The sequence below is a fragment of the Zonotrichia albicollis genome, chromosome 10 (genome assembly GCF_047830755.1).
Source record: "Zonotrichia albicollis isolate bZonAlb1 chromosome 10, bZonAlb1.hap1, whole genome shotgun sequence".
In the NCBI taxonomy this organism is placed as follows: domain Eukaryota; kingdom Metazoa; phylum Chordata; class Aves; order Passeriformes; family Passerellidae; genus Zonotrichia; species Zonotrichia albicollis.
Genome location: NC_133828.1, coordinates 11,843,050 through 11,855,027, shown reverse-complemented (window position 1 = coordinate 11,855,027; position 11,978 = coordinate 11,843,050). Strand labels below are relative to the sequence as shown.

Below are 11,978 nucleotides of genomic sequence, written 5' to 3'. Positions count from 1 at the left end.
TGGAAACGTTTCAGAGACTTACCTACGATCCTGGCCCCTCTCAGGATGAGAAATGATGAGAAAGTTCCAGCTGCAAACTAATTCTGAGCCTAGCAGCATTTGTTTACTTGTTGAAATGTGTCCGTGCAAGACGTCTGCAGTCTGTCTGATTTCCAGGATCGAGCCGAGTGCCTGTGAGTTGCTGTGGGACATCTCAGCTGCTGTAGCAAAATATCTGGGGAGAACTTTTATATACATATATATATATGCACACATTTGTTTTGACAGCTTCCTCATAAAACTCCAGCAAATTCTCACAAGTATTTCACATTTCCTCAGATATGAATGGCTCTGTTTGCTGCTCTTTTTTTTCCCCCTAAATGCCCACAAATCTGCAGTGTTGCAACCTACCTGTAGCGTTAGGTGGGGAGATGCTCTGCTCTATAGATATGTAAAGCAGCCGTATCTGCATGAATCGCTGGATTTCCAAACAGCATGTTACACGAGATATTGCTGATAGGAGTGCACAGTCCTTGTGATGGAATCACAGCTAGTACTTCAATTAAGAAGATATCTTTTCGAATTTGATAAATCTTGTGTAATATCCGGTGTCTCCCTCTGTTGTGGCTTCGGGAAAACTGCTTGGTCAACAGGATCCTTTAGCTGCTTCTCTGGGATTAAAGCTTTCTCCTCCTGCTGCTCCTTTTTCGCTTCAATTAGGGGAGAATTAATTGCTGAACATCTGCAGTCCACCAAAAAAGCCAGTATATAAAAATGTCACCCCGAGGGGTGGGGGCAGTACGCGTGTGTGGGTTAATGCATGTTTGTGTAGACTCCGTGTGCCTGTGTGTGCATGCTCTGGGAATGGAGGAAGAGAAGGGATGATGACACACACCCCAACAGCCCTTCTTGTTTTGGTTTGTGCCAGCATCTGCCTCCGTAGTTCTGCAGTCCGTGTAATGCTGCTATTTCATCTCATTTCAAAGTTTCCTGTAATACTTTTTTAAGAGGGGTCAGAAACCAGTTTGCTGCCGGGGTTGCACTGGTGTGTGGGCAGGTTGGTGGCGGTGATGTGGCACTGTGGGCAGCCAGAGGTGTTCCCGAGGCACCGGCACGGAGCCTTCTCCGGGGGTCGCTGAGAGCCCCTCTCCCTGCCGGGCTCCGTGCTCACTCCTCCGCTCCAGCACAGCTCACCGCCCGTCGCTCCCGAAGTTTTAAAAAGCTTCCAGCCTAATCAGGCCGACACGTTTCAGCGGCTCCATGCATTATGCAGGCATTTAACGTCCTGCACTCGGCGGTTTTTGCTGGGAATCACTGAAATGCTGAATAATGGAGGTGGTGAATCGCATCTTTGCCTCTGGCAGGGTTAAACGTACCTGCTGCAGGCTGGGCTGTGTTGGTAGCCCAAAAGTCCCTCTTCAGAAATGCTGTAAATAAGATTCTGTACTATTCCACCTCTCGCAGCCCAAGTTAACCCAGCACCATCTTTCAGATCTGACACAGATCTGACAGCAGATTATGTTTAACTCCTTTTTCAGCTCGGGTTTCCCACCTCGATTTAATGAAGTGGGCTGTGCTCCATCCGTAGCACCAGGGGACAGTTGCCACCACAGGAGGTTTAGACCATCCTTAAACTTGGCTTCAAAACCCTCCGAGCTGCCCATCACCATGAGATTTCAGGCAGCTGGTTTAATTTCTGGTGCATCCAAAAACTCAGCTGCAAAAATGAGGAAAGTAAAAATTAAATGATTCTGTGAACCACCATTCCTTCAGAGGTATTTTATGGTCATATGCTTCCAGGCATGTGTATCTAATTTTAGGTATTTCACATGCTTTGTTCTCTTTGCCAATAGTTAACAAGAGGTTTAATTCAAATGAAACAGTGATAGTTAAAAACTTTGATTTATTCCTTGGTACTGGTTGAAACAATGACTTTTATAAGTCAGTATTCCTTGAATTTTGAGTTTTCTCTCACTTGAAACTGTTTGTTTTCAGACCACAACACTGGTCTCCCTATGGAAGCAACTGTTTGTATCTGGCTTTGAGGTCCCATGGAGAAGCTGAGGAGGGGGATGGCTCTTCACATCCATGAAGCCTGGATACTTCTGTTTGTGCTCCCTGGTTTGGTCACTCCAGCTGCCATCAACCATGAAGATTACCCCGCTGACGAAGGGGACCAGACCTCCAGTAATGACAATCTGATCTTTGATGATTACCGGGGGAAGGGCTGTGTGGATGACAGTGGCTTTGTGTACAAACTGGGAGAACGTTTTTTCCCAGGACATTCCAACTGTCCCTGTGTCTGTACTGAGGATGGACCTGTTTGTGATCAACCAGAATGCCCTAAAATCCACCCAAAGTGCACAAAAGTGGAACACAATGGATGCTGTCCAGAATGCAAAGAAGTGAAAAACTTTTGTGAATATCATGGGAAAAATTACAAAATCTTGGAGGAATTTAAGGTATGGAACCTTTCTTCAGTATTTCCTACTAGTATGCTTTAGGAATTGTATTTTTGGTGGGAGCTCTCAAAGGCACTCAGTATTTGCTTACTGCCACTGATGAATGCTGAAGTTGAAGTCATTTTTAGCTGTGATGCAGATCTGGCTCATGTAAAAGCTGTCACCTCCCCTTTGTGTGCATCCCTGAGGGCCAGTGGTCAGTCAAAGCCCCTGAGGGAATTGCCAGCCCTCTGCATCTGCCTGCTTTGCTCATAGCATGGCTCATGCTGGACTGCCAAGGCTGTGTAACCCACTACTGAGTGCTTTTTAAGAACCCCTTTTGCAATTTGGATAGCAAAAAATTGATGCCATGGTACTGAGGGCTGTTACTCACAACTATATGAGCCTGCAAATAAGTAGATGGTAAACTCTATTTATTTTTTTCATTTCAACTGTGATGAGGCTGTCTAGAATGGAGAAGATGAAATCCTAGGCAGATGAGCATCTCAAGCAAAGAGAAGCATGGGGATTCATTGTAATGGTGGAGTTATTGTAAGGAATGTCATAAAGAAATCCTGAAATAGATCTTAAAAACAAGTCAGTGTTTTCCAAAACCACTACACAACCCGCAATTCTCATTCTAATGAGTTTGATCACGAGCTGTCAATTGTGCTATTCAATTCTGAAAACAGCATTTCCCAGTGAAGAACAGGGGCTTTAAAAGCTCTAGGTACACAAGTTTGTTGTTCAGGTCATGTGGCTTTGAGTTGAACCTCCATAATTTACAATAGCCTGTAACTCTCCCTGGCTGAGTGCCAGATTTTATTATGCACTTGGCCAGTTTGTTGTCTTTCCTGCAAGGAAAATAATTTCATACATGTGTGAGTACTTCACCAGTTCTCAGTAACATAGATGGCACTTCTGTTTTTCACAGAAATGGGCATTTTCAGGGAAGGTAGCAGTTAGTAGTTCCTTTCTTCTATCATGTGTGCTGTGTTTGTCTTTCTCTGTCCATCTGGAACTGCAGTCACTGAATCTGGACAAAACAGTTTAATGTCACAAGCACAGGATAAAGCAAATGTATGAGGGGCATCTCCTTGAGGGCCACCCTGACCAACCTGCTCTGCTTTGCTGAGGGATGTGAAGATGCTGAACTTGATATAACTGCTCAGATAACAGTTTCTTCTTGCCCTGACAAGGCCCAAGTCCATCCCATGATCACATTTCAGTGGTCCCACTTTGACAGCTCTGTTGTCAAGTGGTGAGATACCCCACCTAGGTGGTCAGGTTTACATGTGAGAGCTATAAGGTCTCGTTTGTAGGAAGCAGGAATTTGTAAGGACTCTGAAGAGATTTCAGTGGGATAGTAGATCTTGTCATCAAAGTATCTTTTGTGTGTGAATTAAGTGGAAAAGTAGTGATCTCTTTTTCTGAAAGAAATAATTTCATCCTGATAACAGCTTAAACTCTAGGAAAACAGAATAGAGGAGAGAAAAGCTGTTGGAGAGAGTTAGGAGCCATCTGGTTCCCTGCTTGCTGTATTCAAGCACTCGGGGTGCTGTGTGGAAAGCAAAGTTGCAGCACCCTCTGGGAAGCACAAAGTAGACAGTGTCACACCACTGTGACACACAGTAACCTTCTGTCCAGAGCTAATGGCAGATCCTTCACACTTTATTTAGCTGGCAGGCAAACTTTTGACCTGGACCTGTGTTTTGCTGAAAGCTCAATATGTTGTGGGATAGAGCAGAAACCAATGTTTTGGAAACCTCTGTGTTTACCTAGAATAAACAGTGGGTTGCTTGCTTCCCCTCGAAGTTCTGTAGGAGAGTCAGACAATGGAAGATCACTGTTTTGTGGGGAATAAAGAAGCACCTGTGAACTATGACTTTATAAATTCTATAGGAAAGGCAGAACTTTGAGATTCAGGAAGCTGCTGCTCTGAAGTCTTGACTTTATGAGGCATCCAAGCATTTTGTTGTTTATTTCAGCAGAAGAAAGATTATACCTGCTATCTCTGCAGATGAAATCTGGAGCAGTTCCTAGGTTTTACAGGCTCTGAGCTCTGCTCTTCCCTCATCCTGTTGAATTTATAATGTCTGCAAACTTTCTCCCATCCATTGCGCACACACTGAAGTCAGAGGCTGTTCTGCCTCAAGCCCAGGCTGCTTTCAGTGGACACAGAGGCACTGTTTTATGTGGTCTCAGAACCCTTTCACCCACTTGATTTACTCGTGCTGGTATGTAGATTCCAAATAGTCATCTATAGAAGTGCTTGTCACTGCTGAGTTTCAGCTGAAATTAGCCTCTATTTAAAAATCTTTTGCAAGTGTGTGTCTGTGTGTGTGTGCCAGGACTGACTCATCTTGTAGAAATTTCAGCTGCCTGATCTTTCACAAATTGGGATTAATTTTTTTCTCTTGGATTTTTTTCCTAGGATATCAATATCTATGAGAGGTTTCCAGTTGGGTGAACTGTTTCTAGATTTTTTTTTCTCAGCTTTGGGGTGAGAAATCGAAATGTGATTCAATCTGTTTTTCTTACCACTGGCAGTAACTGCAATGCTGTCAGGGTAAAGGAGTAGTTACAAAGGCCCATTTCTTGAATATTTAGCTTTCTTCTAGTGAACAGATCTTGTACATCTGATTTTTTGAGTCATAATAGCCATAAGCACAAAATACAAACATGCCAACAAGCCATGTAACTTAGACAGCTGTCCAAATATTTATGCTTGTGCCCCTCAATCATTAACATGTACTACTGAAATACTGAACTGAAGTTCAATTATAAATCCAAACCCATTGAGAATTTTTCTTGTATCCTTTTGTAAAATGTTGTGGCTTTGACAGATGGCTTAGTAACCCCAGGCAGCATCTTCGTAGCATCTTTATCTCTTATGGGTTGTGGGAGATGTTGGTGGGTTTGGGGCCTGACTCATTCCCTGGTTTCAGTGGGATTTGCCCCCAGCTTTGGCTGAGGCTGGGGTTCCACCTGCAGAAACGGCCAGCACAATCTCTGTAATGTTAGCCATGATCTGATTCAAATGTGCAGATTAAAATGCAGATTGATGCCTGGAGGTCATGATTCTGATACCTGTGGAGCAGGAGAGAGGGCAGGTCTGGGGGGTTGTACTGGGATCCCTCTCTCTATTTCCCATCTTGTTCTCTGCTTTTCTCTTTGCTGGACTGCAATGTGGTATCTCAGGTCCCCAGTGCCCCCTCAGAGCAGGGCTGAAGGCAGCTGTGCTGGCTGCAGGGAAGGTGTGAAGGGTGCTGGAAGTCCCAGGCTCTTTTCTCCAGAGGGATCTGGCAGGGGCTCTCAGGGTCACTTGGCAGCTGCATTTTCTCTCCCACATCATCCTTGCTTTGATTTCAGTCCTGCAGGTTAAGCTCTGAGCCCAGGTGCTCTGTGCTCACCTGTAGGAGCAGAGGTCTTTCAGAGCCAGACAAGAAGCAAATGGAGACTGGTGTTGGTTATTGCAGGTCCCCATGGCTGTGTGTGGGATCAGTGTCCCCAGCCAGCACTGATGGGAAGCTGAGCAGTGTTCTGCAGGGTGATGGATGTTCATTGGCAGCTGATGGAGAGCTCTGCAAATGTCACTGAGGCAGCAGTGTCCCCAAGTGCTGATTAGTGTTTGCTCTCTTGCATGACTTACTGGCAGAAAAGCACACACCTCTGAGAAATGCAGTTGTGGCATGGATGCAGTGTGTTTGTAGCCACAGTGAGGAGCCCCTGGAAGAGGGTTGGGTTGTCAGGTTGGAAAGTCCACTATCAGCTCTGAACTTCCTGGGTCTCTCATCACCCAGCAGAGGCACATCCACAATCACCTCCTGCAGACCTCTGGATGTGTAGCAAAATGCCATTGCTGGGAGATAAATGGTCAGTTCACAAGAGATTGTCAAGCTGACATCTTGAAATATTCTCTCCATTTCAGAGTGACAGGCAGGGACTGCTCCCTGTCCCTGCAGGAGGGTGGGCATGGTGCCATCCTCCTCCAGGGCAGTGGCAGGGATTTCCTAAGCACAGACATTGAAATATCTGTGTCAGCCTGGCAGAATAATTCAGTTGGGTGAGTTATCCTTTGGGTGGCAACACCAGAGCTTTGGGCCTTCCTGCTGATGTTCAAGTGAGAAGGGCAGCTTCAACCTGCAGTTGGGAACTTGAGTTTGGAAAACACTCTGGACATTTTTTGGGTGCTCTTCAGTGGCTTCTTTCTTCCAAGCACAGAGCTGCAATTTCCTGTAGCCATTGGCTCTGCCAGTGCTTATCCTCTGCTGCTGCCTTTATTTGCCTGCCCTTCCCAATGACTTCTCCACTTCCTTGTCCTCTCCCCTTCCACCTTGCCTCCTCCCAGACCTATCCTCACTGACAAATGTAATGCCCAAGGGTTAGTCCCTTGCATCAGCACAAGTGTGGAGAGGTGGGAAAACAAACCTTGCTCATGCCCTTTTCCTTCACACTGTTAAGAGAAAAAAAAAAAAAAAAGCAGGGAAGGTGACATTTTTCTTTCCAGGGCAAAGTTTTTGCTGACTTGAAAAGAGGCAGGATTTCATTGCTAAAATTCTACTTTATTTTTCTCTCCCCTGTTCCCTGCCACTATATCTTAAGTTCATTGCTTTGTTTTGTCCACAAATCACCTGTAATCCTTCAGTGAAGGTTTTTGTATCTTGCTGACTTTATGTCTTCTTGAACAGTGCTTTGCACAGTAGGGACACAGCTCTAGCAGGGCTCTTCAGGGTGTAATCAGAACCCAAAATATATGAGGGACTGTGTAAGCATAGCATTATCATCCACTGATTCTCAGCTCATTATGGAAACCTTTACTTCAGAATAGTGGCACCTCCTTCTCCTTTGGTAATTCTCTTTAAAATGTTTTATTAATGCAATTACCTGAATTTAACTGAGCAAAGCAAGGCCTCTCATCAAAAGGCACATGCAGGCAGGTATGCAGCTCTCAGTCCCTAAAATACAGTGTGTCCATCCTGATGCTGGAGAAAAGGAGGCAGTGAAACCAAAAAGGGATTCCCCACCCCCCAGAAGTGTGCCAGAAATAGAAATTTCTGAACAGAAATAGAATTTAAGTGGTGTGAACAACAGCCTGGCTCAGACCACCAGGTACCCAGCCTTGGAGTGCAAGCTTATCAAATATGAATGGAGCCCTTGGGGTGGTGCTCTTAGAGAACATTTCTCTGAGAAACCAGAGTGTGCCAGCCCTGGGTGGAGAGGGCCAGCATGGGTCCCCCATTGTAATATTGGCATTTTTCTCTCCAAGATGTGTGCAGCAGGCTTTTTTTTTCAACTATGATTCAAACAAGTGGGGCTTTTTTTTTTTTCCCTTCTTGTGTGTTCTGCAATTTCACATATGGCTAGAAAATGATAATACAAAAGAAATTTCAATAACGTGCCTGTGCTTTAATAAAAGGAGCCATGAACAATGCCAGCTCTGAAGATAGCACACAGCCATTGAAATCAGACAGGGGAAACAGAACATCAGTCAGATGGAAAAGTATGATTTATTATCTCCCTCCTGGCAAAATTACAGTGACAATGTCTATGCAAAGGAATCTAAAATTACTGACTTACTGTATTTCTGTCATAATTTGTACCAAGAAAACATACTAAAATAGATAGGCCTGTCACATATTGATCTATAGTGAAACCTATTTTTAAAATTATGCTGTGAATTTAGCTACTGATTCTGTAACATATATATCACATTATGCACAAATATATTGTTACAATAGGTGGAAGAAGGTGGGCTTTATTCAGAATTTGGCTAAAAAAATCCATGGAATTTTCTTCCCTAGAGCACAGTAATACATGGGAGGCCTCAAAAGCTCAGAGCTCAGTCTGAGCAAAACTGTCTCAGAGCTCTCCACTGAAATGGATGAGACCCAAAACCTGAATCCCCACTATTCAGAATCCGCAGGAACTGAGCACAGGCCCCTGGTTTTAGTCACAGTGCAGAGCTCAGGCTGTACATGCAATCCCAAGGGATTGGTATTTCCCCAGTAAATATGACACAGGAATGAATGTGTGCCCAACAGTTGTTCTGCCAGAGCTGGGGCTGGGCTTTCAGTGATTCACTGCAGGAAAAAGCCCATCAGCTCTGCTGGCTTCCAGAATGGGGGCTGAAGGAGAGGGGATATCTCTGCACAGCCAGTGGAGAAGCTCTGGCACCTCCCTGCCCTCCCTCCATGGCTGCTGGAGCCTTACTGGTAAGAAAATGGAATATGTAGTACCTGCAGGTGTTACCAAGAGTGGTAAAATCAAGTCTGAGGCTTTATTGTTGTGCTCAGTGGGGCCAAGGAGAGACCTGCTCATCCTTGGCTCTCCCAAGCTGTTTGTCTCTGTCACCCAGGCTGTTTCTCTGGGGCTGCTGAGCAGGAGGTCCTCAGGTCATCAGCTTAGGAAGAAGGATGTCATCCTTAGAAACATCCAGAGCTCATTGGTGAGAAGGTTTTTTAGGAAACTATTTCCTGCCAGAGGGAGGGGAAGTGCAGGTATGTGTTTGTTGTCACTGGAATGTGCTCTATGCAGAATTGCATTCATTAAAAAAATGCTCAATCAGCCAATTAATCTAGTTACTGTTTTAAAAGCTGTAATTAGATAAGTTAGGTAGTGACAGTGCTTAGTCCAGTTGCAAAATAAGGATGTGAGGCTTCCTTACTCTGTTCTGTGGTAGTATCAGAGGTAATTCTTTGGGAATTGCAGTGAAATCAGTATGCTTGGAGAAGCAGTAGGGTTTGAACTGTGGTCATCCCAGTCAGCAAAACTTTGTGACTGAGGGTTAGCCCAGTGTGCTCCTGTGTAAGCAGAGCCCAGTGTGTTCTCTCATCACAGGTAACCCATTCAAACCTGATTTCAGCTCAGATCCCTCCCAGCCTGTGCTCATAACCAAAGGGTGGCATCCCCTGAGGGACTGAACCTCCCTGGCAGCTGCAGAAGGAACAGGACCAAGGTCCACATCTCCTCCCCAGTGATGTCTGGTTGTATTAGACCTTCCTCCATAATGGAAACTCAGTGTTTTATCAGTACATGGAGCTGGTCTCACCACCTTCTCCCATCTCTCAGTGTGCACAAAGGAGGAAACAGCAGGCTCAGGTATAGGGAAAACATGTGTAAAAGGGATCACCTTTGTGACCAGGGCCTCCATTCCTTTCTCCCTGCTCCAGGAGGCTTTCTCCTGGATATGGCTCTTTCATTGCAGAAGCCAACCAGGAGGGAATGGAGAGCAGAAAGCTGCCAGCTGGGCTCACTTCCCTTGCTGACATTAAAAGCAGCTTAACAAAGGTGAAGCACACCCAGACATTTTGTCTGTGTCCGAGCGGGACTGCACTTCACGCATTGGAGCCATCTGTCATGACTGTAACCTTTCAGATGGAGTCCCCTTCCCTGGGCACTGGGCATGTCTGAACTAAAACACCATTGTCATCGAGTCATAAAAATTATCAGCAAAGTGACAGAGCCCCAGGGCAGGTGAGGTGCAACTATTGTAAGGAATAAAAGGAGACATAGATCAAAGCAAGGAGAGCGTTCTCACGGAAGAAATGCAAAGTCATGTTTTCACAGAAAGCTTTGCTGCTGCTCTCGGGAGGGAAAAGCAGCCACGAGACTGCAGACACACAGCTCTGGTGGAAAAGGGGCCAGGACTCAGCTCAAGGTTGTCTCTCATCAGCTAATGGAGGAGTCACTCTTCAGATCCAGACAGGGTTCCAGGAGCCTTGTAAACTCATCAAATTGTGTGGCACAGAGCAAATCTGTGAGTACAAAGCTCCTAAAGCCATCAGAGCCCTGACTCATCAGATGTGGGCCCAGGATAGCCAGGATGAGGTGCATCTTCTGTGCCCCTCATTGCCTTTCCTGATCTATAGGGCTCCCCAGGAGTGTTCCCAAAAGAATGGCAATGTTGTTCATGATCATGGACAGGCATGGGAATGAGGAATGAGAGGAATACACAGCCTGGAGGGATTAGAGCATCCTTGTGCTTTTCCAGCTCCAAAATCCAAGCCTGGTCACCAGCAGCCTGGAAAGACTCTTGTGTTAGCATTATTTGTGTGTGTGTTGAAGGCTTCCTTAAAAACAGAATCTCAGCATCTGCTTCTGCTGCTTCTTGGATGCCAGGTGCTTGGTTTAGCCAATCTGCAGTGTGGTGCAAGCATTTTTCAGTTTTTGGATGGCAAAGTTCATTTGTATTGCTAGGGCTCCATATAAGTAGGATAGAGCTCCAATTTTTTCACTGCAGATAAATTATCTAATGACTTAATAGTTTTTTCCTGTTGCAAAGTCATTTGCAACCTGATGGTGTTTTCAGTGAGTGTGCTTGTCTATAATTACTCAACATATTGTTGATTTGAGCAACTTTCCACCTATGGAAAATCCAGGTGGTTACAGTTTTTTTAGTATAATTTATATTGTATCTCCACTAGCTGGCTGGATGATTTTTATTTTATTAAGTAAGTGACAAAAATGAGAGAATTTTTTTTGCACTTTGAGGGTTTTTGTATTGGCACATACAACAGAGCCATTTACCAAATTTTTAACACAAATGAGATAGTTCTTTATGCACTGCTTGTAGTGAAGCCAAGTGAGCAGCTCAGAAGAGAAGTGGGCAGGTTTCAGTCCCACCTTCAGGTGGAACTTGTTCACCAGCTCCTTCTCCACAAGTTTGGCACCTGCAAAATTTCTCAGCTGAAAGCTCTCTGAATTTTCCTGCAATCTTTTCCTAATCTGTCTGAGATCACAGGCAATTTCAATAACAATGAAAATGATTCTAATTTCTCCTCCAGGAGTATCTCTGATGAATGCTATCCCAGTTCCTCTTTTATTCCTCTCCCCTGGTTTGTGACTTCCCACCTCAGCCATAATATGGAAGCCATTTTTGCCTCCAGATTTATTCATCAGGTCCTTTCAAACTTTCTTCCCTTTCTTGCTTCCTGCCAATAAATTCCCCACCTGAAACTGTAGCTACAGGGATAATTTCCATCAGAATTGCCATTGTCCATAGTGTCATTAAAAGTTACAGCTCCTCTTGAGATGAAGTGCCCAATTTGACAGACGTCACTCTGCATCACTCTGCTGTTCCTGCTGTTTTGTCTGCATCGAGCAGGATGCCTTCAGTCCAGCCTGGCTGAGGGATTCTCTCTGGGAGCCTCTTGAAAACTAAAAGAGGGAGGGATTGACAGCAGCCATGGCTTTCAGCCTTCCTTTTCTTGGAGCCCAGCACTTGCAAGGGGTGGGACACAGCCAGAGTGTGGGCAGGAGGTGAGTGTGGATACAGCTCGTGGATCTGAATCTATGGCAGTGATGCCTTAAGTGTGCAGAGCTGCCAGCTGAGATCCATTGCATCCCAAACCACCTTGGCATCAGCAGAAATGCAGAGGATGGCACTTCCTTTTTAAGGGGTTGGCACTTCTTCTTCTAAAGAGTTCTCAAAGGGGGAGAAAGTATTTCAACTCCAGAATCAGTAAAACTGCCAAGAAAAGCATTTTTTTCCCTTTGCAGTATCACCTAGAAGAGGAACATCCTTACACACCACGTCCATTTTGGTGTTTGAAGGAG

At 45.0% G+C, this 11,978-nt stretch overlaps 1 protein-coding gene and 1 long non-coding RNA gene across 4 annotated transcripts in view; one reads left to right on the top strand and one right to left on the bottom strand.

Annotated features, from left to right (window-relative positions):
* The window catches only part of LOC141730432 (uncharacterized), a 28,012-nt gene extending 26,340 nt beyond the window's left edge, over positions 1-1,672 (bottom strand). The window contains exon 1 of the long non-coding RNA XR_012581921.1: positions 23-1,672. This is a non-coding gene — a long non-coding RNA (uncharacterized LOC141730432). The remainder of the gene's footprint in view (positions 1-22) is intronic.
* VWC2L (von Willebrand factor C domain containing 2 like) overlaps positions 1-11,978 on the top strand; it is a 45,287-nt gene that overhangs the window by 619 nt on the left and 32,690 nt on the right. For all 3 annotated transcript variants that reach the window (XR_003380347.2, XM_074548037.1, XM_005486880.3), the window contains exon 2: positions 1,975-2,441. Coding sequence is in view for 2 of the 3 variants with exons in the window: in XM_074548037.1 (XP_074404138.1) it covers positions 2,031-2,441 (411 nt within the window). In the remaining variant the exon portion in view is untranslated. The remainder of the gene's footprint in view (positions 1-1,974; positions 2,442-11,978) is intronic.